The sequence below is a fragment of the Lissotriton vulgaris genome, chromosome 1_1 (assembly GCF_964263255.1).
Source record: "Lissotriton vulgaris chromosome 1_1, aLisVul1.2, whole genome shotgun sequence".
Taxonomy (NCBI): Eukaryota; Metazoa; Chordata; class Amphibia; order Caudata; family Salamandridae; genus Lissotriton; species Lissotriton vulgaris.
This window is the reverse complement of record NC_141685.1, coordinates 935,183,714-935,208,097: the sequence shown is the minus strand read 5'-3', so window position 1 is coordinate 935,208,097 and position 24,384 is coordinate 935,183,714. Positions and strand designations below refer to the sequence as shown.

The 24,384-nt window shown below is 48.9% G+C and overlaps 1 protein-coding gene across 1 annotated transcript in view; it reads right to left on the bottom strand.

Moving 5' to 3' along the window:
* Window positions 1-10,059: 10,059 nt before the first annotated feature.
* The window catches only part of MCRS1 (microspherule protein 1), a 329,302-nt gene continuing 314,977 nt past the window's right edge, over window positions 10,060-24,384 (bottom strand). Inside the window, exon 15 of the mRNA XM_086959133.1 lies at window positions 10,060-11,242. Within this exon, the coding sequence (XP_086815259.1) occupies window positions 11,156-11,242 (87 nt within the window). The 3' untranslated portion in view covers window positions 10,060-11,155. The remainder of the gene's footprint in view (window positions 11,243-24,384) is intronic.

The following is a 24,384-nucleotide window of genomic DNA, read 5'->3' as shown; positions in this document are numbered from 1 at the left end:
AGGCCAGGGCCAGCGCTTGTATGCCAGATCCTGCTCTTCAGGGCGCTAGTCTGGCCTGTCACTGACCACTCGATCTCCACCTGCCTCAGAAGATGCTGGTTAGTGGTTTCTATATTGTGCCGCCCGCAGAAAGATGGATTCTTAGAGCTGCACTGTGGCAGGCGAGGCGCCCCTGGAGAGGTTTTTTTTTAGCTCGAGGGAGGTAGGAAATAGACAATAGCTGGGCCAGTGTAGAGATGGGCGCCCAGACCTGCAGTGTGCTCCTAGAGCTGAAAACACCCCCGAGGAGCCTCCAGGGAGTTCGGAAATAGCCAATTAATAGCTGGACCATCACCCTGGAGCAGCCAAGGTGCTCATTACAGCCCTTGACGCCCCAGGCCGGACACCTGTGTGGGACTGTCAGTGCACTGAGGGCTGGCTGGGAGCTAGCAGGTCCACAGCCAAGGTGCATTGTGGGAAGGAATACTTTACGGTAGCCTGTGGGCACTGGTCCACGAACCTAACACTCTCAAATATTCACGTTAGCGAGCCTCAGAGTCTGCGCGAAACAGACACATTGAGCCAAGCACTCAAAGCACCCGAAGGGTGACACTCGGCGCTTTATAAAACTACTAAATGAAACAAGCATTAAAAATGCAATAGGTCTCGCCTTTCATTAAGTTAAAGCCATTTGCTTTGCTATACAATACCATTAGCAAAGCAAATGGCTTTAACTTAATCAAAGGCGAGACCTATTGCATTTTCAATGCTTGTCTTTAGAGGAATTGTGTAATCTGTATTCTAAGGAACAGTTCTCTTCTTGGAAGGCATATCATCTTTAGCTACAATGTGTCCAGTATCTGGATTAGTATAGAGACGTTTTTGTTTAGGGTCCAACTTCTCTTTCATAATGTCCAGAATCGGTTCCGGAGTTCTTCTTTCTCTTACTGCGTCAAAGGTTTCGGTGGCAAATTGGACCGATGTTTTTTGACTGTCAGAGTTGAAGATTTCAGCTCCAAAGGGGTAATTTCCATCGGTGGCGAGCCCAAGTGGGAGCTAACAGAATGAGGGTCAGACGTTTGCCTGAGCTTCCGAACCAGAAACGGAAGAGGGGAGGAGAGGCAGAGCATAGGCAAATATCTCTGACCAATCCATCCATAGAGCATTGCCTTTGGAGAATGGGTGTGGGAACCTGGATGCGAGGTTTGGACATTTTGCGTTGTCTGCAGTTGCTAACAGTTCTAGCTGTGGAAACCCCCACTTGTGGCAACATGGGAGGAGGACTTGGAGGTGGAGTTCCCACTCGTGGCCTTGTTGACACATCTTGCTGAGGAGGTAAGCAAAGACTCTGTCTGTTCCTGGGAGGATGTTGTGCTGTATTGCCAAATGGTCTGAGATAGGTGTGATAACTAGAGTGTGTTCTCTCCATCTTTGTACATTGTACATGGCTTTTATATTGTCTGTACGGACTAAAACAGCCTTGCTTATCAGGTGAGGTAGGAGTGCTTTCAATGCTAGGTGAACAGGTTGAAGCTCAAGGTAGTTGGTGTGGAGACCCCGGTGTTTGGTGGCCCAGAGACCCTGAGCTGTGAGTTCCAGTAGATGAGCATCCCATCCTGTGAGCGATGTGTCCGCTGTCAGAACGATCTGGGGAACAGAGTCGAGGAACAGCTTCCTTTTTAATAGGTTTTGTGTGCTCCATCACTTCAGAGAGCGATGAGTGTCCATCAACACTAGATCTACTAACTGACCCTTTGACTAAGGACACTGGCGTGCTAGACATTCCTGCAATGGAAGCATGTGTACTCATGTATGTAAATCTATGGCGATGCACAAGCCCATTATATCCAGCAGACGCATAACTGCTCTGTTAGTTGTTGACTGATTTGAAATTGAGGTAGAAGTGTCTGAAAATGTTTAATCCTTGCTGCATTGGTATAGGGTAATCTACTTGGGTTTTGAGAAGAGTCCTCAGAAACGGTTGAACCTGTAAAGGTTGCAGATGGAATTTTTGTACATTGATGCTAACCCATAGTTGATGGAGCAGATCTATAGTGATTTGAGTGTCTGGTGACACAGAGGAAGGGTACTCGCTTTGATAAAGAAGAAAACAAAGGAGGGAGTGGAGAGTCTGTGTTCTACACGAACACCTGGGGTGGATACAGCCTACCCTTACAATTATCAAAAAGATCCACCCAAGGGAGATTGCAATCAATGAAGTTTGATCATGGGTCAAGTGTGTTCCTACATTGGTGGGAAGTACATAGTGTTTCTTAAATACCCCTCACACACCAAAAGGGCCCTTGGTGTCATGCTTCATCATAGGGGTCTTCATATCCCTCTACAGAACACAGCGCGCTACTTTGAAAATTTTTAATAAGCCTTGGTGCCGGTATTATTTAAAAAAGTGCGAGTTGGAGGTGTGTTGTATTAATGTACAAAACCTCCTGCGTGTGTCAACATGTTTGGAAGCGTGCTGCTTCTTCTTCAGGACGGGTACACAGATCCCTACCCTACTCACATGTATGGTGTGACAATGTCAACAGTACCAGTATTATGTGTAGACAGATGTAAAAAAGCTTCGAAAAATGGGGCACATTGGTCTCGGTATTATTAGTAAAAAAGGAAATTCCTTAGTTTCAATGTGTTGTAGAAGCCAATGGCATCATGAGCCTTAGAACGAAAGGGAACCTGTGCATATTGCATTATATACCAGGTTGCTGCCTCGCATGAACGTCCCTGCGAGGGGATGTGCAGTATATAGTGCAAAGTGCACAGGGTCCCTTTCGTTCTAAGGCTCATGATGCCATTGGCTTCTAAAACAACAAATTGAAACTAAGGAATTTCCTTTTTTACTAATAATACTGAGACCAATGAGCCCCATTTTTTGTAGCTTTTTAGGTCTCGGCTGTCGAAAGCAGCGCTTGCGCTGCCCTTAGCATTCGAGAGTTTCTTGGAATCAATTCAGATTCCGAAGCTCTAGGAGGTGGAGTTGAAGCCCCGCCCATCTTTCTAATTGGATTTCTTCATCTTCAATGCAAAATGCAGGCTTTTCCTTGTAAAGGAGGCTTCTTAGTCCCTCTTTGTCTCCTTTTGGCCACGCCCACTGGGATTTGATATTTTACCCGCGGCATGACACTGTCTGCTTTATTTGTCCCCACGCACTTTTTTCTTCTCACTCTGCTTTGGCAAAGGCAGCCACGTGTTTATTTTCACATTGCGATTTCACTTAAAGTGAAAGCGCGATGCGAAAGTAAACATGCGGCTGCCTTTGCGGTGCCGTCCTTGTTGGTTCCCTGAGAAAGTTAGTGCGGTGTATGTGGATAAAAGATATATATTTACATGACATCAAACAGCACAAGGCTTTTTGGAAGGCAGTCGAACTGGTCGAGATCACAGCGACTCTAGGGTCATAATGCTTGAGGACGTGTTTATTGTTATTGTGCGATTTCCCCCCACTTGTAGTCGGAGGGTTAGAGGTATGCCTCTGAGGTGCTTCAAATGCTATTTCTTGCTGAGTTCCTACCCTGAGTTTCCTCTCTATTATCTTTCCTCTGTTTTACCCTGCGTCTTCGTGTGCACGATCCTGGGTTGTATAATTGAGCGGGTGTAAGATGCCGTTGCTAGACTTGTATTCCCAAACGGCTCAACTGTGTGATCTGTACATTGACATTAGCTTAAAGCGACGTGTGCAATGCACGAAAATAAAATTCAAGCATATGGCTGTGAGAGCGATGCATCTGTAGCGCCTCGTGGCGATGTTCAGCTGTGTCATGCCCCGCCCTCCCCTCCCTTGCCCCTGTTCTTCAACCCCCTCTGCCAAGAAAACCAGTGCTTCTGCCTCAGACTCACCCGCGAGCAGCCAGCTGACGGGCAAGACAGGCCACCGCCGGCAGAAAGAGGGCCATGGGCGACGAAAGTGTTTTCACCCATTTTATGCTTGGAAAAGATTTGAAACCGGGATAAATGAAAAGACTAGTTTGCTTCACTTTCAGGGTCACTATCTCCATATTACCGCTGCTGCTGTCTTGTCAATAGAGATTCTCAAGATGGCTAACAAGAGTCCTTGGTTCTCCCGCTGTCTCGCATATATGCAATGAATACATGCGTTAACATATTAAACAAAAATAAACAAAGGTGACTATACGCTAGCAATGCCATCACTGGGACGGGTCACCATTCAAAGGAAGGGTTTTGGATCTCAAGTTTTATTATTTTGTGTTTTTTGAAGCGTGTTTGAAATAATAGACACTTGTATGTGGGGAAGTTTAGAATTGCTGGAGTTACGAGTGTGTTTAACTCTAGACGCTCCCTTGTGTGGAAGCGCACTCCTGCTGGGAAAAGTTTCCTTTTTTTCCAACAGAAATGTTCTTACAGCGGGAATGCCTTCCAAGCGAGGGGACATGTTGGAGCCGCGGCAATATTGAAAGTTGGCCCGTGACTCAAGTGCTCCAGATGTGATAGGCGTCCGACTGTGGCTTCGGAGGCGGGTTCTACTTATAGCGTAGTGTTGACGAAGGCAGCTAAGGCCTTAAACCTTAAGCTCCCCGTCGCGGCCGTGAGGACTAATCTCCTCACTGAGGTCCTCAAACCGCAGTCAAGCTCCGTGGAGCCCCTGCTGCCGTTCAATGAGGCCTTATGTGACGTTCTTCTGGGCACATGGTCCAAGCCCGCCACAGGCCCGCCTGTGGATAGGAACGTGGCCAGACGCTACCGCCCGGCCCCGGGCGACCCATGCTTTTTGTCCACCCATCCCACCCCCGAGAGTTTGGTCATCCAGGCCTCAAACTCCCAGACCGCATTCCCGTCGGCCCCGCCCGACAGGGAATCCAAGAGATATGAACAGTTCGGGAAGAAGGTTTTCTCGTCTGTTAGCTTAGGGCTGCGGTCTGTGAATACCGCCTGTCTCTTGGGCCGCTACACCCACACTCTGTGGGACACGGTTGCGGAGGTGCTGCCAAAATGCCCGGAGGAGGTCCAGGCTAAACTCGGCCAAGCCCTTGCGGACGGCCGGGATGCAGCGCGCTTTTCTATCCGGTGTGGGCTGGATACAACGGACTCACTGGGCAGGGCGATGGCAACGACGGTGGCGGTTCGACGTCACGCCTGGTTGAGGTCCGCCAACTTCTCGGCCGATGTCCAGGCCACACTCCTGGACATGCCGTTTAATGGCCGTCGCCTCTTCGGCGACAAGGCAGACCATGCGCTGGAACGTTTCAAGGACTCCAGGGCTACGGCCAAGTCCTTGGGCCTCACGCCAGCAAACGGGTGCCTTTCGCTCCTTTCGTGGCCACGGAAGGGGCGCCCCACCACGTACCGTCAGCCACACACCGCAGAATGTCCAGTAGCGCGGTGGCGGACGTGGAAACCGCCGTGGCAGCGGTCGGGGACCGCAGCGAGGCCAGTCCACACCTCCCTCAGCAGCACCTGCCTCAAAACCTTCCTAGTCCGAGTTTTCTGGCCCATGTGACCTCTGTGGGGGGCAGGGTTCGCCATCACCTCTCCCACTGGCACACAGTCACTTCGGACAGGTGGGTGCTGCAGATTGTCCGAAGGGGCTATTCCCTCCCCTTCGAGGCATCCCCTCCATCCATGCCACCGCAATACCACCGTGTGTCGGGGGATCACTTGCAACTTCTGCAAGAGGAAGTCACGGCCCTCTTGGCCAAGAGGGCCATCGAGCGCGTTCCTGGGCCAGAAGTAGGGTGTGGATGTTACTCCCACTACTTTCTGGTGCCCAAGAAGGGCAAAGGGGGCCTACGCCCTATCTTGGACTTGCGGAACGTCAACGGCTTCCTCCGGACGGAGAAGTTCAAGATGCTGACTTTGGCTCAGGTCCTGGCTGCCCTGGACCCGGGAGACTGGATGGTAGCGTTGGACTTGCAGGACGCCTATTTCCACATCCCCATCCTGCCGGCCCACCGGCGTTACCTGCGGTTCATGGTAGGCCAAGAGCACTTTCAGTTTACCGTGCTCCCCTTCGGCCTTACCAGCGCCCCACGGGTGTTCACGAAGGTGATGGCGGTGGTCGCAGCTCATCTGCGCAGGCAGGGGGTATCAGTCTTCCCCTACCTCGACGACTGGTTGTTGAAGGCGGGCTCGCCCCAGACAGTCGTCAGCCACCTCCAGACTACGGCCGACCTCCTGCACCTGCTGGGGTTCTCCATCAATGTGCCGAAGTCACACCTGTGTCCCTCTCAGAAGCTCCTCTTCATCGGAGCGGTTCTCGACTCGGCGCAGTTTCGGGTTTTCCCACCCGAACAGCGGGTTTTGGATATTCAGGCTCTGGTTCCCATCTTCCAGCCATTATCCCGAGTCTCGGTCAGGTTGACGCTGCGACTTCTGGGGCTGATGGCCTCCTGCATCCTTCTGGTGCGTCACGCCAGGTAGCGGATGCGGGCTCTGCAGTGGGACCTGAAGTTTCAGTGGGCCCAGCATCAGGGCAACCTGTCGGATCATGTCTTGATCTCGGAGGGCACTGCGAGACAACTGCAGTGGTGGCTCACGGACCGCGACTGGGTCAGTGGCAGATCCCTCTCCCTGCCCCTTCCGGAGCACGTAGTTGTGACGGACGCGTCCCTCCAGGGCTGGGGAGGCCACATGGGAGAGGCGGAGATCAGAGGCCTCTGGTCTCCGGCGGAGTCCCGGCTCCATATCAACCTGTTGGAGCTTCGGGCGATTCGTCTAGCACTGAAGGCATTCCTCCCCTCTGTCCGGGGAAGTGCAGTGCAAGTGTTCACCGACAACACCACCGCCATGTGGTACTGCAACAAACAAGGCGGAGTGGGGTCGTGGACCCTTTGCCAGGAGGCTCTGCGCCTATGGCAATGGCTGGAACATCAGGGCGTGACCCTGGTGGTTCAACACCTGGCAGGCTCTCTGAATGCCAGGGTGGACGAACTCAGCCGTCGGTGCATGATGGATCACGAATGGCGTCTGAACTCGGACGTGGCGCAAGGTCTCTTTCAGCAGTGGGGAGAGCCTTGGTTAGATCTATTCACCACAGAAGAGAACGCGCAATGTCATCAGTTCTGCGCGTTGGAATTTCCAAGGCGGCACTCGCTCGGAGACGCTTTTCGTCGCCAGTGGAGCTGCGGTTTGTTGTACGCCTTTCCGCCTATACCACTTCTGCCCAGAGTGCTGAAGAAGATCAGGCGCGACCGGGCCCAGGTTATCCTTGTGGCTCCGGACTGGGCACGAAGATACTGGTATCCCGAGCTACTCAGCATGTCAGTCGATCCCCCGATTCGTCTGCCTCTTCGGGAGGACCTTCTGTCGCAGCAGCAGGGGACGGTCCTGCACCCGAACCTGTCCAGTCTCCACCTACAAGCTTGGAGATTGAACGGCGGCAGTTGAGGCCATTTGACTTGCCTCCTGAAGTCTGTGATATCATTCTGGCAGCCAGGCGTCCCTCCACAAAGTCGGTATACGCCTGCAGGTGGAACAAATTTGTGGCATGGTGCACAGCAAAGGCTGTGGATCCTCTCTCTGCACCCCTTTCAGAAGTGCTGCTCTTTCTTCTTTCCCTTGCCCAGCAGGGCTCTGCTCTGGGCACTCTTAAAGGGTACCTTTCTGCTCTATCCGCCTTCTTAAGGCTACCTGATCAGCCTTCTTTATTCAAGTCCCCCATTGTAAGTAGATTTCTGAAGGGCATCACACACATGTTCCCTCCTGTTCCCTTCGTGATGCCCCAGTGGGACTTGAATCTTGTTCTCACTTATCTGATGTGTGCTCCCTTTGAGCCACTCCATAACTGTCCTCTCCGTCTTCTCACGTTGAAAACTGCCTTCCTGGTTGCCATCACCTCTGCCAGGAGAGTGAGTGAGCTCCAGGCTCTTTCTTCTTCTCCACCTTTCCTATCTGTTCATCCTGACAAGGTGGTGTTACGTACACGACCTTCCTTTCTGCCCAAGGTTGTCACGGCCTTCCACATCGGGCAGTCCATCACTTTGCCCACCTTCTTTCCGCCTCCGCATCCCTCGAAAGAGGAAGAGAGGCTCCACCGTCTGGATCCAAAACATGCGCTCTCCTACTACCTAGATCGCACACGCCAATTCCGGGTGGATGACCAACTCTTTGTTGGTTACGTGGGCGCGAAGAAGGGAAAGGCTGTACACAAGAGGACCATTTCGAGGTGGATCATCTTGTGTATTCAAGCATGTTACTCCATGGCGAGGAAGGAGCCCCCGGCTGGGCTGCGGGCTCACTCCACTCGGGCCACGGCGACAACAACTGCCCTGGGCCGAGGAGTCCCCTTACAGGACATTTGCCAGGCAGCTACGTGGGCCTCGCTGCACACGTTTGCAAGACACTACTGCCTGGACAGTCAAGTCCGGAGGGATGGCTTCTTTGGCTGTTCCGTCCTCCAGGACTTTGTGGTGTGATATTGGTTCGCAGACCCACCACCGGGGTTGGTATTGCTGGGGTATCTATTCTAAGGTAAGGAATCTATCACTAACGTGTCTCTTTCAGATGCAGAAGTTACTACTTGTGTAACGATATATCTGTAAGAGACATTAGTTAGTGATAGATTCCTTACCGACCCACCCATCCTCCCCGTTCTGCGAACCGATATCTAGGGTTAAGGTCATCCCCTTTCAGGGCCCTAGTTTCATGGCACCAGTGTTAGTTCTATCATGGCTCTGCGTATCTGGCGCGGAAAAGCTGTGTAATCAGAACTGACGTCAGCGCGCATGGGCGCCGTCTAAGTACCCCGACGACGTCATTCCGGCGCTCACGACGCCGACGACTGACGCGGAGCCGCAGACGATGCCTACCGGCGCGCAGGGGTATTGCTACGCAAAAGTTTCTGGATCCAGTCCCGGCCGCATCGTGCGAGCGTCGGGGCGGGTCGGAGGATCGATGACGTCGCTCCGACCTCTCATGCCTCTTACCTGAGGACTTGGAACCAGACGATCGGTGTTCACTTCCGGAGCTTCGATGACTCCGACCTCGCGACCTGTCCCTCGACCTCCCGTGGGACCGGGACCTGGAGCGGCGCGGGGCCGACTGCCTCAGCTCGAGTCGCTTGCGGGACCGCTCCCGCCTAGCCTTCGACGTCAGGGCCCGGCAGTCGGAGCAGGTCCGATCGTCGTGGTCGAGGCCTAAGCACTTCAGGCACCGGCGAGGGGGGTCCGTGACCGACATGAGTCGATCGCACTTCGAACAAGGCTTGAACCCGGGCATCCCTGGCACCGATAGAGTCGAGAACTCGACAAAAATGAAAGATCAAAAAGATCAAAAAGTTCAGTCAAAAATTGACTGGGGGTAGAGCTTCTTCCGGATCTGCGCTAGCTGGCGCGGAAAAAAAGAAGAACTGACGTCAGCGCACATGGGCGCCGTCTAAGTACTCCGACGTCATTCCGGCGCTCACGACGCCGATGACGGACGCGGAGCCGTAGGCGACGCCTACCGGCTCGCAGGGTTATTGCTACGCAAAAGTTTCCGGATCCAGTCTGACGCCTGGGGATATTCTAAGGTAAGGAATCTATCACTAACGTGTCTCTTTCAGATACTGGATGGCAGGAATATTCAAAGCATGTGTATCTACAGCCACACATGGCTCTAACATGAATTTTGAGAGCTAAAAATACAAGTACAGGAGAACCCGGTGAAAGATAGTCCAAAAATATACTGGCAAAGGTTCAGACATTCTGTGCAGTTGTTAAAATAAGGAAAGCAGCTTGATCCTTTACCCCTACAAAAATGTGGAAGTGTATTCATAATCAGACCAAAAAAAAACCACTAAATTCTGTGAAAGAAGGTTTCATTCTGTAATGCAAGAATCTCACACTGTTGAACCAAATGTAAAGTCCTCTACCGAGGAATGAATAGCCGCTTAAAACAACTTAAACAAGGGGTTTGAAAGTCAAATCAGCTTCAGCTACTTGTGCACCAAACACATACCCATTAACAGACTATCAATGAAAGTTCAGACTGCCTGTAGTGTATTATGGGTCTCTATAACATTTTGCAGTTGTGTGACGAGTAGGAAGCGCTACTTTTGTGCAAGCTGTCGTCAGCCCATGAAATGAATTCCGCAAAGGCAGTCTGATTTGTGCATCACAAATAGCCCATTAGTGGTAGTCAGAGATTTTATTTGTATAATACATTCTAGGATGAATGTTACAAGGTACAATTTATTATCTGCAGCAGGGAAGAAGAAATGTACAGATTCAATTACCACCATGGCCATAGAAGAAAGCTTACTTCTACATGCTGCACATTTTCTACAACAATAAATTATATCCGATTTACAATATAGTTTTTCAATGTAAACTTTATTATGGCGAATAGGAGAAAGGGAAATGGTAGGTGGACAAAGGTGACACCTGTTTTAACATCAGATTCCAGCAACAGTTTTGCATAGGAATAGGGGGGGGGGGGAGGGGATACCCCATTCCTCTAAACCAAAGAACCTCATGAAATTGTCAAGGGGTGATCAATTTAGTCTCATAACTCATCAGGCCCCACCTGCGGAGTGAGGGGGTGGGATATGGTTCTGGTCATTACAGGCCTTCACTCTTCTTTTTTATCCACTGCTACACAAGCACCAATTCTGTGTGAGGTATCTTCGACTTCTGACACAAAGTGTTTAACTCAACCTCTTGATTTTAAAAAAAGGAACCCCCCCTAAAAACTGTTGATTTAAACATATGCAGAGAAGAGTACTTTGAAACCATACGTATATCTCTTAGGTATTTACATGTTCTTGGTGAAGAGAAATACAGTGTAGATTTTTATTGTGACCTCTCGCTAAAGGAGAGGGACAATGTTTGGCAATATGACTGCCTCTCGTAGTGCAAAGTAGATTGGGCATAATATAGCTGCATGGCTTCACCCAACTGCCCCTTCACTCAGTGTCCCATATCTATAACTCTGTGAAGTATTAACAATTATGACCATCAGCATTGAATAAGTAGGAGCACAGAGTAATCCAGTAGTTTGCCTCCTCCTTGCTGTGAAAAGTGAAGGAGAGTAGTGTGACCTCACTCCAGTATCCAGCGGACTAGCCTTGCTCCAGCATCAGCATTCTGGCCTCCTTTAAGTGTATGTGGGTTCTGACCACACTCCAACTTCAGCCAGTCTGACATTTCTCCAAGGTGGAAGGCCACAGGTTGCCTGGTGATTTACCAGTCATGGTCCATGGGGTATTCACCCCTGTCTCTTCAGTCAGTCACTGCTGATTGATTTTCGCAGCTTCAGCTTTTATCAGTGCAATTAGATCTTGATTTATTAGAAACACAAACCGGAGGCCCGCTATCTGTAACGAAAACAATGACAGGGAGAGGGTTAATCTCAGAAGGTATGACAAAGTAATGTACAAGAATCTACAGCTCTGATCTATTGTATGTAATAGAATGGGCAAAAGTAATGAGACAGGCATAATCTGTTAGTAGGTAACCGAGGGAGAGGATCAGCATAGTTCTGACCTTACTGGATGGAAGCTAAATAGTAGACTGAGCATGTGCGGTCTACTGAAAGATGGTAAGCATATCCTATATTTGAATGGAGGCAAACAGCCCAGACATGAGGCAATACAGCGGAACCACTTTTGAATTTGCTATGGGCAGTGTGCAGTAGAGAACATGGGCTTTGGAAGAATGGAAGTCAGAGCATTGCCACTTTCATGAAAGCAAGTTAACAATGCTGATCTAGTATTTCGACTGAGAATTCCAAAATGGGAATAATGCAAGTGTTTGAACCTATACAAGATCCAAAACTGGGGGGATATTATTTCCCGTGTCAGATTGAAAGGCCAGGAGGTGTACATATTATGAAGCAGACTGGAAAAGGAAGTGGGAGTAAACGCAAATGGCGCCATGTTAGGTGGAGATAACTTAGAAAGTTAAGAGCTTAGTGTTCGAAACATAGAATATCTAGCATATATGTTGGACAAAGAGAATGCAGAGCTTGAAGCTGAATAAAGAGCCAAAAAGAAGGGTTAGCTACAGAGGGTCAAGACAGGAAAAGAGGGAGAACAGTGGAAGCAGAGCTGGCTCCTAAAGAGTGAACCCAAAAGCAGAGCTGGGCATTGATAGTGGAAAAGAGAAGAGGCACAGCTTGACAATGAAGGTTTACCAGATTCCAAAGACAACCTTTCATATACATAGTACAATTAAAAAGAAGAGGACTTGTCTTCTTATAGCAAACCCATGTGTTTGTTCAGCATTAGAGTTCACTACAGATGTACGGCTCTCTAATAGTGAACAAACACATTCTATTAGAAGACAAGCCCTCCGCTGTTTGAAGGTTATCTTTGGGAGCAGATAAACCTTCAATTTAGGTGTCTATATTTAAGATTTTTTGTATAAAAGTAAGTGATTTATTCAAATCAAATCATTCTTTATTCTGTTCTCATGTATAAAACCATAAAAGTACACAATAAAAAGAAAACATTAATAAGTTAAAAATATGACACGTAACTCAAATCTTAATGTCCACCCCCAAGGTCAGAAGCCTATAACGGTGATGGGTGGCAACAAAAGATCTCTAAACTTTTAGAGGGCTACTTAAATGTCTGCTATGTTGATGGTAATATTCGCCTGGGAGTCCTCCTGCATATTGATTTATTTTATTTTTATTTTATTTTGAAAGTTTTATATAGCGCGAACAAGATCTTTGCAGATATCAGAGCGCTTTACAATGCAGGGAATACCAACAAGAGAATGAAAAGCAGGTCATTAAGGAGTAAAGTAGCAACAATACCACAATAAAGCAAATATTACAGATAAATGTGTGCAAAGATAGTCAGGTAAGCCAATAGTACAGGTACAACACCTAGTCATAGGAATCGAACAGAATAATACAGATCGGTGCAGAATCTTTACAGCTCAACATTAATAGGTCAAGTGTATTTGGCCATGAGAATAGCTTTTACTTCTTTCTTAAAAAGTGTGAAGGAGGAGATGAGTCTGGTTTATGGAGGGAGTGAGTTCCAGATCCTGGGTGCCATTCCTGAGAAAGAGCGTTTATAAGTTTTTTCCTTCCGGAATCTACGAGGTTTTAGCAGAAGATTGTTAGTGCCTCTAGTGTTTCTAGAGCCGCCAGAGATTGACAGTTTCTGAGTGAGGTATCTGGGAGAGCTCAGGTGTACAGCCTTGTTTGTCATGCAGGCTATTTTCAGATGTATTCTGGCTTCAAACGGCAGCCAGTTCAAGGATTTCAAGTCAGGGGAGATATGCGAGTTTTTTTGACCCCGTGATGAGTCTCGCTGCAGCGTTTAGAGAAGCTCTTAAGGGTGCAGTAGTAGTTAGCGGGAGACCGCAGAGGGCGATGCTGCCGTATTCAATTGGCGGGATTACTAGTGCTTGTACTGCAGTTTGGAAGTCTTTGGCTGGCAGGAAGGGTTTAAGTTTCCTCAGGGTGTTGATTTGGAAGTTCGCTCCTTTAGTAGCCTTGCTGATATGATGCTGCATGCTGAGATTGGAGTCGAGAGTTATGCCTAGAGATTTTGCTGAATCCACTAAGGTGGGCTGGACATTGAGTGCAGTTAGCTGTTTAAGCCAGGTTTGAGTGGTGGAGATCTTCGCGGGAGGTAAGATCAGAAGGAACTCTGTTTTCAGAGCATTGAGTTTGAGATGATTATTGGCAAGCCAGGATTGGGTGTTTATGATCGTTGAGTTCAGGAGTGAAATGTCATTGGGGGATTGTAATTTGAGATATAGTTGAGTGTCATATGCGTACATGTGAAAGAGTACATTGGATGCTTGTAGTAAGGTAGTGAGAGGTTCCATAACTAGGTTGAACAAAGTTGGTGATAGGGAGGATCCTTGGGGGCCACCTAACGAAACAGGTATTGGCGAGGACATCCGGTTGTTACTCTTGAATTCCTACGTTTTGTTATGTAGAAAGGAGGAGAACCACTTGAGAACAGTCCCCAATATACACATTCTTGTGTTCAAAAGATCGAGTAGATTCTCATGTTTAACAGTGTCGAATGCTGAGGAGAGATCAAGAAGGATGAGGAGGCAGGTATCATTTTGATCTAGGATTTGAAGGGCGTCGTCAATTATGTGGGTCATAGCAGTTTCCGTACTGTGTCCTGCTCGGAAGCCTGATTGATGCGGGTTGAGGAGATCAAACTGATCAATGTGTTTAGTCAGTTGCAGTTGTGCGCATTTTTCCAACAGTTTGGCGAGAGTGGGAATAATGGTAATGGGACGGTAGTTGTTCAGGTCGGATGGGTCGGCGGTGGGTTTCTTTAGTAAAGGTGTGACTTGTCCAACTTTGAGGGAGTCTGGGAAGGTTCCTTGTTGGAGCGAGGTGTTGATAATTTTAGTCCAGAGTGGTAGGAGCAATGGGGTGAAATCTTTGACAGCATTAGCAGGGAGGGGATCCGTGAGATGATTGGAAGGTTTCAAGGTGCTGAGCAGTTTGCCTATTTCTTCTTCGGAGTAGGTGTCGAAGGAAGACCATGTAGCATTGTTTTTTAGTTCGGAGGGTGTTATGCAATTGGGTGTGGCGAAGAGGTTTGCGTCAGTGCGGAGATCACTCTTTATGTTGTCAGTTTTTTGGGTAAAGAAAGCGGCGAAGTCTTCACAGGAGGGAGCTTCGCATGAAGTACTTAGAGGTTGGGGTTGTTCCTTGGCTTGTGTTCTGATTAGCTCAAACAGTTTTCTTGGGCGGTTTTTTGCTTGGTCGAGCTGGAGGCTGAAGTAGTTTGCTTTTGAGCGCTTTATTTTCCTGAAGTAGGCGTTTCTCCTTTTCTTCGAGATTTTCAGGTGCAGTGCAGAGGGAGCTGTTCTCCAGGTGCGCTCTGCCATTCGCATGGCTCGTCTATCTTCATTGAGACTCCTGTCGTACCATGGATTGGAGATTTTAGCGGAGACTCTTTTTAGCTGTATGGGAGCAGCCTCATTAATTATTGAGGTCATGGCGTTGAGATAGTGGTCAGTCAAGGATTGGACATCTGTTGCGCCGGTAGGAGGGAGCAGGAGGTCGCGGCTGTTCGGGGGGTAGGGAGTATGGGTTGAGTTTTTTCAGATCTCTTTTCCATACTTTAAGTCTGGAGGGTTGACCCGTGTTGAGTTTGACTTTTTCGTTGATGAAGAATGTGACAATATGATGGTCTGACCAGTCACATGGTTGGATAGACTCAAGTTGGATAGCCTCCTCTTTGGCAATGATAAGGTCGAGGATAGAGCCTTTCTCGTGGGTCGGGCTGTTGCATATTTGGGTGAGGTCCAGTGCGTCGAGGAAGTTTTTAAGACTATTTACCACCGCATCATTGAGATCGTTCCAGTGGAGGTTGAAGTCACCAAGGTATATTTGGGTGAGCTGTCGTCCAGCGTTGATTGAAATCATGTCCATGATTTGTTGGACGAAGGAGAGGTTGTCTCTGGGTGGGTGGTAAATGCCGTGAAGAGAGCATGTCGGTTTGCCCTCACTGATAATATCGAAGCAGATGTATTCGTAGGAAGTTGGGGAGGGTAGGGACGATGCGGAGACTTTCATAACAGCAAGGTTGTTCCTGTATATGCATGCGATTCCACCACCTATCTTGCCAGACCTGTCAAGCCTAATGATGTGGTAGTTGGGAAGAACCAGAATGTCCATTATAGGTGTGGAAGATTCAGTTAGCCATGTTTCAGTCAAGATGATTAGGTCAAGGTCCAATGTTAGGATTAGGTCGGCGATGGCGGAGGAGTGTCTAGAGGCCGATCTGCAATTTAGGAGAGTGCATTGGAGGTAGAGGTGTCAGTGGAGGTAAAGGGTACTAGAGAGAGGGGGACTATCCTAAGGTTATTCGAGACGGAGATTCTGTTGTTTAGTGTGGAGGGTCTACAGGGATTTGAGTGAATCATGGGAATGGGGAGGTGCGAGGCGGTTGGGTGGTTGATGGCAGCTGGGTCGTAGAAGCGGAGGAGGGTGAGAGTGTCGGTATCCAACAGAGGGTTGCATGTGCGACGGGGTCGGTTGTTGCGATTGTTGTCAGGGATCGCTGTCCAGTGTGGGCGACGGGTGCGGTTGTTGCGATTGTGGGCGTGGATCGCTGTCCTGTGTGATGGGTGTAGCTTGGAAGCGTCATCAGGCCGGGTGTAGGGCAAGTTGAGAGGGGGGGTGTTGGTGAGTTAAGTGTGTCTGGGGGGTGTGATGAGTAGCTCTTTGATGGTGTGAATGTCTTCTTTGATGGTGTGAATGTCTGCTTTGAGCTGGAGGAGGGAGGACATAATCTTGTCCAGCGTGGGATAAGTGTGGGTGCTGGGGGTGGGAGTCATGGGTGAGTGGCTGACCTGGGGATTATCGTGCGAGTGGGGGGGTGGGTTGGTGTTCCCGCAGAGTTCCGTGGTGTCGGTGTACGGGTTGGTGTTAGGGAGGAGAGAGGGTATGAGGGCGATGGGAGTGGATGAGGTACGGCGGAAGTTGGTGGCGTATAGGAGGGCATTGGTAGCGGGCGGCGAGAGCGGGGTGGAAGTGGAGTGTATGTTGGTGGTGATGGGGGAGCCTGAAGGGTAGTGAGGGCTTAGAGTGGGGGGGGAGCTGGGGATGGTCCTGTCATGGGGAGGGGGAGTTATCATAATAGGTGTGGTGTGCTCTGCTTCGTTAATTAGCGGGTGGTAGTGGGGACTGAGAGTGGGGGGAGACAAAGGGTGGGATTTGTCGCTATGCGTGTCGTTCTGGTACTGATCTAAGTTAGAGGGGTTGTGGGTGGGAGTTATGTTAGGGGAGAGAGGAATGGGAGTGGTAGTGTTATGTGAGGGGGTCAAAGGGTTAGTGTTAGAGGGGGGGTAGTGTATGAGGGGGATAGATTTGTGACTGTGAATGAGGTGTGTGGGGTGGTTACAGCAGGTGGCTGATTGACTAGGGTGCTAGGGGTAGAGGTGAGGTGCGTGTCGTTCTGATGCTGAGCTAGGTTAGAGGGGTTGTGGGTGAGGGCTGTGACGTCAGGAGTGATAGTGCTGGAGGAGTCATGGGTGGAGGTCCGCGGCTTGGAAAGGTGCTCTTTGAACTTGGGGAACAGGTTGTCTAGTAGTTCCAGGTTCTTGTCTGTGGATTGAATTAGGACAATCCCGTTATTGTAAATAGCAATGATGGTTCTGCCAGGGAAGAGTTGGGATGGCGTGATGGAGAGAGTTAGACCATGAGCGGTTTTCCTGGTGGTGGAGACGGTGAGGAACGCTTTTTTCCATTGAGCTCTGCGTGGGGTGTGGAAGATGATATCAATGTTCAGGGCTCCATTGACCGGTGAGAAGTAGGTGTCGGCAAAGGGGGTTTCAGGGTGGGACCTCAGGAAATTGTGTTTAAAGCGTTTAGCGGCTTTTTTGGTGAGAGTGGATGGGTAGTTGATTCTATATGTGTGCTTGCCGATGAGCTCCATGTTGTGCTGGCTGAATAGTTGGGTATGGGAGGATACGCTTATACAAAGAACAACTGTCAACCGTAGGTTACATGGCACAGGAGAGACACTAGTGAGTGGTCAAATATAAGGAGGTAGCAATCGGTGCAGTCCAGGGACATACAGTGAGTGGGCGCAGCTTACCAAATGTACAAGATATAGGAGGTAGCAATCAATTAAATGGAATCAAAGTGACACTGGTGAATGGCCAGAAAAAATAAACAGAATGTAAGAAGTAGCGTCGGTGTAATCCAGGGATAGAAAGTGAATGGGTGCAGCTTACAGGACTGAATAAAATATATATGAGGTAGCAATCAGTGCATAATAAGGATAAAGGAGAGATGGGTGCAGCTTACAGAGTATACAGTATACAAATAGGAATAAAATACTAAGGAAATACTGGAACCAGTATTGGCATGGCAAACAATAGGCTACGATAGACATATATGGCACTAGTGAGCAACCGGTAGCATATGAGGTAGCGATCAGTGCACTACCGGTGAGAAAAAAGTGAAAATGGGTGCAGGTTACATAAAGTGTATAAAATACCAATAGAAGTATAATACTGCAATAAAATACTAAAGAAATACTGGAACCAATATAGGTGCAAACAATAGGCTACAATAGTCAAACATGACACTAGTGAGCAACCTGTAGCATATGAGGTAGCGATCAATAAAATACTAAAGAAATACTGGAACCAATATAGGTGCAAACAATAGGCTACAATAGACACATATGACACCAGTGAGCAACCGGTAGCATATGAGGTAGCGATCAGTGCACTATCGGTGAGGAAAAAGTGAAAAAGGGTACGGGTTACATAAAGTGTATAAAATATCGGTAGTGTAAGTATAATACTGCAATAAAATGTTAAAGAAACACTGGAACCAATATACGTGCAAACAATAGGCTGCAATAGACAAACATGACACTAGTGAGCAACCGGTAGCATATGAGGTAGCGATCCGTGCACTACCGGTGATGCAAACGTGAAAATGGGTGCAGGTTACATACAGTGTATAAAATACCAGTAGAAGTATAATACTGCAATAGAAGGCAGACACTTAATCACACAAAGATACCTATTATATAAAGTCTATATAGATACATAGTTATATAAAGTCTGAGGTAGGTGATATAGCCGGTAGCTTTCTTTTGAGAGTTGTTGCTTTTAGAGCATGGGAGGAAAGTTTGAACCGATAGTCAAAAGTAGTCAGAAAGTCTAGTCCATGATGGCCGCCAAAGAGAAAGAATAGTCTAACATGGCCGCCAAAGTAGGGGGGATGGCGTCATTAGTCCTCTTTTAGTTGTTGCTGTTTTGAGAGCAGGGACGAGCAGTTTCAGATTCTATTCCGGCTGGCTCAGAGTCTTGCTTGCTGTGGAGAGTCTTATCTCTGTTTTTGTTATCTGAGGTGAAACTGTAGAGGGGCCTCGTGGGCTCAGGCGGTGCAGGAGGGGATTCATTGCTCATTTTTATGGCCCCTGCCATTTTGAACAAAGGAGTTTTTAGAGAATGAAAAACAAAATAGAAAAAACGAGTAAGGCAAAGTAAATACCTTATCCAGCTTTCTATTGAGCATGTGCTCTGTAGTCCCAGCCTCGGGGCAACGCCGATATTTGCCAGCGTTCAGTTAAGATGGCCGGGGGGGGGGGGGGGGGGGGCGGGGGGGCCTCTCTCGGCGCTCCGATGCCGCCGCGACTCACTGCTGTGGAGCCGGCGGCTCTGCTTCTCTATTCCCCGCTGGTCGCGGCAATCAGTGTAACAACCCGCGTCTCCGCCGTAGAGCGGGCGGGGGGAGGCCTCTCTCGACCCCCCGCCGCCGCCGTGAATCCTGTGGAGCCGCTCCGGTGATGACAGGCAGACCCCCACAGCCAGGAGCCCTTCCGCGGGAAGCACAGGGCTCGAGGCTCCGAGGGTGGCCAGCGACGCGAGACTCCCCAGTCCGGTGAAGTCCCGGGAGCCCTCCTGCGTCTCACGCCCCTCAGGACCGCTCCGGCTGTGATGGGCAGGCCCCCAGACCGTCAGGAGCCCTGCCGCGGGCAGTAAAGCACTCGCTGTGCGGCTGGCGGTGCGGGACTCCCCTGCAGAACCGTCCGGTGTGGCCACGGGAGCCCTCCGACCGATATCTGACTCCAGCTGCACCAACGTCCAGCGCCCGTGTGCAGCAGCCGATCACAGGCAGCTCCAACGATGTCTAGCGGTGCGCAGCTCCTCAGTAGAACCACCACAGGTCCGGTACAGAACGGGCGCCTTCCTACGACCACAGGGCGATCCCGGAATCCAGCACCTCCAAGGTCCAACGCCAGAACAGCAGCCGTCCGCTTAGCAGCCGATCTCAAGGCAGCTCGTGCGATGTCCAGCGCCTGGGGAGCAGCCGTCCTCAAAACAGGTACTAAAGATAGCTTTACATCCAGTTACTTGCTCCAGTTACTTGTTGTTGTAGGAAACTTCGAGTCCTCTAAGATGCGGGTGCTAACGGGGATTAAATCCAGAGTTGATATCCCAAGCTCGGAGCTCTAGCAAGGAGCTCCTACCCGGCGGCCATCTTGCTCTTGGCCTAAAATGCATTGAACAACCATGAACAACAAAAGAACATAAATGACTTACCTGTAAACGGTGTTTCTCCAGTATTGGTGTCTTTCATAGATTCACATGCTTGAATCATTCCCCGTCGTCTAAGTGGGAGTCCCACGCTACATAAAATAGCAATATATCCATAGTATAACAATGGCATAAATGTAAATGTAAATGTGGGGTATTTGTAAAGCGCACTGTTACTCTAACCGAGTGTCCTGGCGCTGCAGACCGCTGGGGAACCCGTCCTGGTTTTGAGATGGTCCCTTTCTGGGTATCTCCAGGGTGAAACCAGGACTCCCCGGCGTCTGTGGGGGGCCGTTGTAGAGATGAGGCAAGCTTTATGCCCAGAGTTACCGAGTGTGTTCCCTGGTTAGAGTAGGCACTGAGGCGAGAATTATCGAGTCCGTTGACCCCTGGTCCACGACCCTGCCGCATCGGGAATTGAACCCTGGTCCCGGGCCGTTCTCTGCTTACAGGTCTGCCGCCTCTAACCAGTGAGCCACATCTCTCCACGAGAGATAATCAAAAATCCATAGGAAGTATTGTAAAATGGCAATAAATAGGAAAAAAACGTGTCACTTTAATAACTCGTCCAAGTCATTAGATATAGTCCAAACTCCAGCCAGTCAGGCATCAGCACCCTCTAGAACCTTCTCCTCAGAGGATCAGATCCTCAGATTTTCTAGCACAAGAGCGTCATAAGAGTCAAATAAACGAGGGGAGCCTCTGAGGGGAGCTGGGTGGATCGTATGTGAATCTATGAAAGACACCAATACTGGAGAACCACAGTTTACAGGTAAGTAACTTATGTTCTTCTCCAGTATTGGGGTGTCTTTCATAGATTCACATGCTGGAATCAGAGTAGATATCAGTAATTCCAGAATTATACATTGCAAACTATACATCAATCTTAGTTAATGTATATATATAAAAATATAAATATATATATATTGTAATTTTATTGTATTGTAATTGCATTTATATAGCGCTTACTACCCCCGACGAGGCATCGAAGCGTTTTTTCGGCGGGTAGCACGCTACTCCAGGACCCACAGAGGATTAGTGTTGAATTAGTATAGTGAAATATGCAAGTACATTTTAAGTGGTGGATAGGTTAGTCAGTTATTTGGATTTTGAATGATAGCAGAAGGATAGAGTAGGACAAAGGTTAGTATTTATTTATCGCTCGCTTGTTGACGCATGCTATTCAGGGAGCCTATAAAGGATTAGTGGTGAATTAATATGGTTAAATATGAGGTAAATTCTGTGGTGGATATTAGTCTGTTACTTGGAGTGAGAACGATAGCGGATGGATAAAAGGGGAAGAAAGATTTGCATTCATATCGCACTTGTTACCCCTGATGGGTGTTGAAGCGCTTTTTTGGCGAGTAGCACGCCACTCCGGAACCCATAAAGGATTAGTGTTGAAAATTAGTATAGTATAAATATGAAGTAATTTGAGTAGTAGATATGTTATTCAGTTATTTGGGTAGTATATTAGTATAGTTGAATATGGAATTTGAGAAGTGAACATGTTATCTGTTTAAAAAAAAAAAAAAAATTAACAGACTTATTGACTGATCACAAAAGTAGCCACAGATCTCTGTACCCCAGATCTGCCAAGAATCAATACATTTGTACAGTACCACAATCAGTCATTGCTTTTGTAGTCGAAACAATGGGAACAGTTAAAGTGAACTAGACCCCCTACCCGATCCCCTGAACCCCCCCCCCCAACTACTGCCCCCTCCCCTCCCACCCTGTTCCCTCCCCCCGCACGACATTCGATTGTTCAAGCCACTCGCGCACACTCATCCGATCGACAAGTTCACTCATATTTCTGGTTCCGGATCCTGCTCTATCGGGGGCTCTAGCCAAATACCCCTGTAGTCCGCCCACCTCTTCCATATCAAATAATGTTTGCTGGGGCAGCCGCGAGCCAGGAATATGGGCTTCTCCATCCCCATACAGCAGCCTAGGCCCCTCTTCCAAGCAAGAAGTGACAGGGGCTGCGGGTCCTTCCAGGCCCTAGCCATGTCGCGCTTGGCTATCGCTAGTCCCAATAGGAACAAGTGCCTCTTGTACAAGTTGCCTCCCACTCCCTCCAGCACATGCAGCAGTCCCAAGAGCGGCGTGCGCTGGAGCACCCAACCCAACGCTTCATCTAGGCCATTCCAGACACCGCACCAGAACCTGTCCAGGCGTCCACAACTCCACACTGTATAGAGGAAAGTACCCTCCTCACTTCCACACCTAGTACACTTTGGGGATGCTATGAGTCCCGCCCTCCACAGCCTCTGCCGCGTGTAGTACGCTCTGTGTAAGTATTTAAATTGGATCAGCCGGAGGCGAATCGAGATGGCCGCGCCTCTAGAACTCGCCAGTGCCTCATTCCAATAATCCTCCTCCTCCAGTTAGTCTGTTAATTTTGATAGAAAAAGGATAGTGGAGGGATAAAAGAGTGAAGGATTTTTTTTTTAAATGAGACAAAGGGCAGCATTTCTGGCCCTAGTCCCGACCAGTCTCGAACAGGCCCAAACAGGCAACTACCCTTGTCCTCTCCACCCTTAGCCTTGACGCCCGGGCTGAGACGCCCTAAGCCTGGCCTTTTTTGTAGCCCTAGTAATCAGGAGACCCCTTCAGCCAATAGGAACCCTAGCCCTAACACTATCCAATCACAACACTAGCCCTAACATCTAGAACCAATAGGAGACCAGGACCTTGCAGCCAATCTTAACCCTAGTCCAAGCACCCAATCAGTTCAAAAACCCTGATCTCTACGTCCAATAAAGGCCTTAGCCCTACCACTAGTCCCAGTCCAAGTCCAAGCAGCCAATGGTACAGGTAGCCCTAGTCCCTACTTCCAATAGAAAGCCTAACCCTACTCTTAGTCCCACAACTGGTCCAACAACCAATCACACCAGAAGCACTAAATAGCAACTTCCAATTAAAGGTCTAACCCTAGCCCTAGTCCCACCCTACTCCCAACAACCAATAACATAGGAAGCCCTAGTCCCTACTTCCTATAGAAATCCGAATCCTAGCCCTAGTCCCAACCCTGCAATGATTGAATCACAGACCGAGCAACCAATCAGAACCCTCAAATACCCAACCAATGAGGACATTAACCCTAACCCAATAGAAACACCAGATACAACCACCAATCAGTGTACACATGTGCCAACCACCAGCACACCATATAAGGTCCCAGCAACCTCAGACAAGGCTTGCTGTCCAGGGAGTTGGAAGCTGCTTGCTCCTGTTCAGAATCTCCTAGGAGACAGACAGGCTCAATCCACAACTTTGGACTTCAGCAGGTAAAGGCTTCACTAACTCGAAATCTAACAATACTGTTTGAATAAAGCTTTACTCGCCCCTGCTGGCCAAAAAACGAAGTGCACAGGCCCCAGTAAATACAGTTTGAACAGGCCTAAGCACAGAGCAAAGGAGAAATTTGGAGGCAAAACAGATTTGTCACCAAAGAAGGAGAGGGACAAACTACAGAGGTTGGACTGCAAATCCCACAATTCAACACACTAAATGAAGGCAATCATGGGCAGGGAAAACCACACACTTAAAACACAACACAGGTGATAAAATATGCAATTACAGGCAGGCTAAAACTACAATTTTTAACTGTAACAATCACAGGCATAGACAGTAAACACAGAAAGTGAAAATCGTTTTTTAAACAACTTTTTGTCTTGGGAAGAGACAGCACTAGTCTGTCTCCTTACCACTTCCTGGACTCTGCTCACTGCAATCTGGGGCACATGTGGGCTGCAACTCACAAGATGGAGGAGAATGATTTGGGGTGCACCCAGCAAGGCCTTCAGGGGCCTGGGCAGGTGTGAGTGCCAAGAGCACGTGTGTTGTCGGTATCCTTTTTAATCGCCTGGAGGGCGTCTTCAATGTGCTGCCCGAAAAGTGGTTCGCCGTCGAATGTACAGGAAAAAAAATACAAATTTACAATGAGGAGTGAACTAGCAAGAGGGGCCTGAGCATGAAAGAATTCGTTCTGAAAGAGTCTTTGAAAGAGGAGCGATTTGAGATCAGCTCTGAAGATCCGGGTAGAGGAGGTGGCCCGGAGCAATGGGGGGAAGTGAGTTCCAGATTCTTACCGCATTGCCTGAGAAGGATTGTGCCATTGATCCTTCCCTTTTGAAGACGGGGGCTCAAGCAGAAGCTTTTCCGCATTGCGCGAGGGTCGCGAGCCTCCGGACAATTTCAGTTTGTTTGCCACGTAAGGAGGGGAGGACGTGTGCAAGGCTTTATGCGTGATGCAGGCAGTTTTGTAGATACATCTTGCCTCGATCGGAAGCCATCGAAGAGAGGACAGGATAGGAGTGATGGGCCTCAGCACTCTGCATCTGGCCACTCTAGTGCTCCTGATGGAGTTCTAAGAGTGCATCCTCGACCCTGGCGGAACCCTGGTTCTAACCCCAGAATACCTACTCCCACAAATAAGTACTTACCTGCAAACCGT